This window comes from Elephantulus edwardii, unplaced genomic scaffold (assembly GCF_000299155.1).
Source record: "Elephantulus edwardii isolate Elephantulus edwardi_28Jun2011 unplaced genomic scaffold, EleEdw1.0 scaffold00217, whole genome shotgun sequence".
Lineage (NCBI taxonomy): Eukaryota > Metazoa > Chordata > Mammalia > Macroscelidea > Macroscelididae > Elephantulus > Elephantulus edwardii.
Window position 1 is genome coordinate 1,730,909 of NW_006399967.1, and position 770 is coordinate 1,731,678.

Below are 770 nucleotides of genomic sequence, written 5' to 3' on the forward strand. Positions count from 1 at the left end.
CCCTCTCGATCCCGACCCTGACCCGTGTCCGCCCGTCCTGACCCTGACCCGTGTCTGACCCTCTCGATCCCGACCCTGACCCGTGTCCGCCCCTCACGACCCTGACCCATGTCTGACCCTCTCGCTCTGACGCCCGCAGGTCTCCAAGGCCTCCTCCGAGCTCATGAGCTACTGCGAGCAGCACGCCCGGAGCGACCCCCTGCTGGTGGGCGTCCCCGCCTCCGAGAACCCCTTCAAGGACAAGAAGCCCTGTATCATCCTATAGCCTCCCCGCGGCCTCCTCGCTCCGCGTGCGTGAGCGTGACTCTGCGTCTGTCTGTCTGTCCGTCTCTCCTCCCCCCTCATCTCTCTCAGGCAGGGCGTCTCTCAGCCCTCAGCTAAGCCACACCCTTCAAACCCCAACATAAATGCCAAGAGTCTCCACTGCCCAGTTGGGGGAACAGCCGTCTGAACCTCTGGGTCTGAATGGTCAGACCCACATCACCCCGCCAAGCCTCTGCCCCACCGCGTGGTGGCCTCGATGCCACCGGAACGCGGAGCTGCGTGGTGACCGTTTTTAAAGCCCTCTGCCTGTCGGCGCCCCAGTGGGAAGAGGGGTGAGGCGGGGTCTCCGGGGGGCCGATGCCCACTCATGAAATCGCTTCTGCCGACTCACTGGATGTTTTTTTAAACGGGGGCAAAATGAGGTGGGGGGCAAGTAACTGCCCTGTCCAGGCAAATCTCTCCTTTGTGATTGAGAAAACCCCTATTCCATGCTGCTGGGATGGGAG

General features: G+C 62.7%; 1 protein-coding gene across 1 annotated transcript in view; it reads left to right on the top strand.

Annotated features, from left to right (window-relative positions):
- GNG7 (guanine nucleotide binding protein (G protein), gamma 7) overlaps positions 1-265 on the top strand; it is a 9,987-nt gene extending 9,722 nt beyond the window's left edge. The window contains exon 2 of the mRNA XM_006897915.1: positions 140-265. Coding sequence (XP_006897977.1) covers positions 140-265 — 126 coding nt within the window. The remainder of the gene's footprint in view (positions 1-139) is intronic.
- The last annotated feature ends 505 nt before the right edge of the window (positions 266-770 follow it).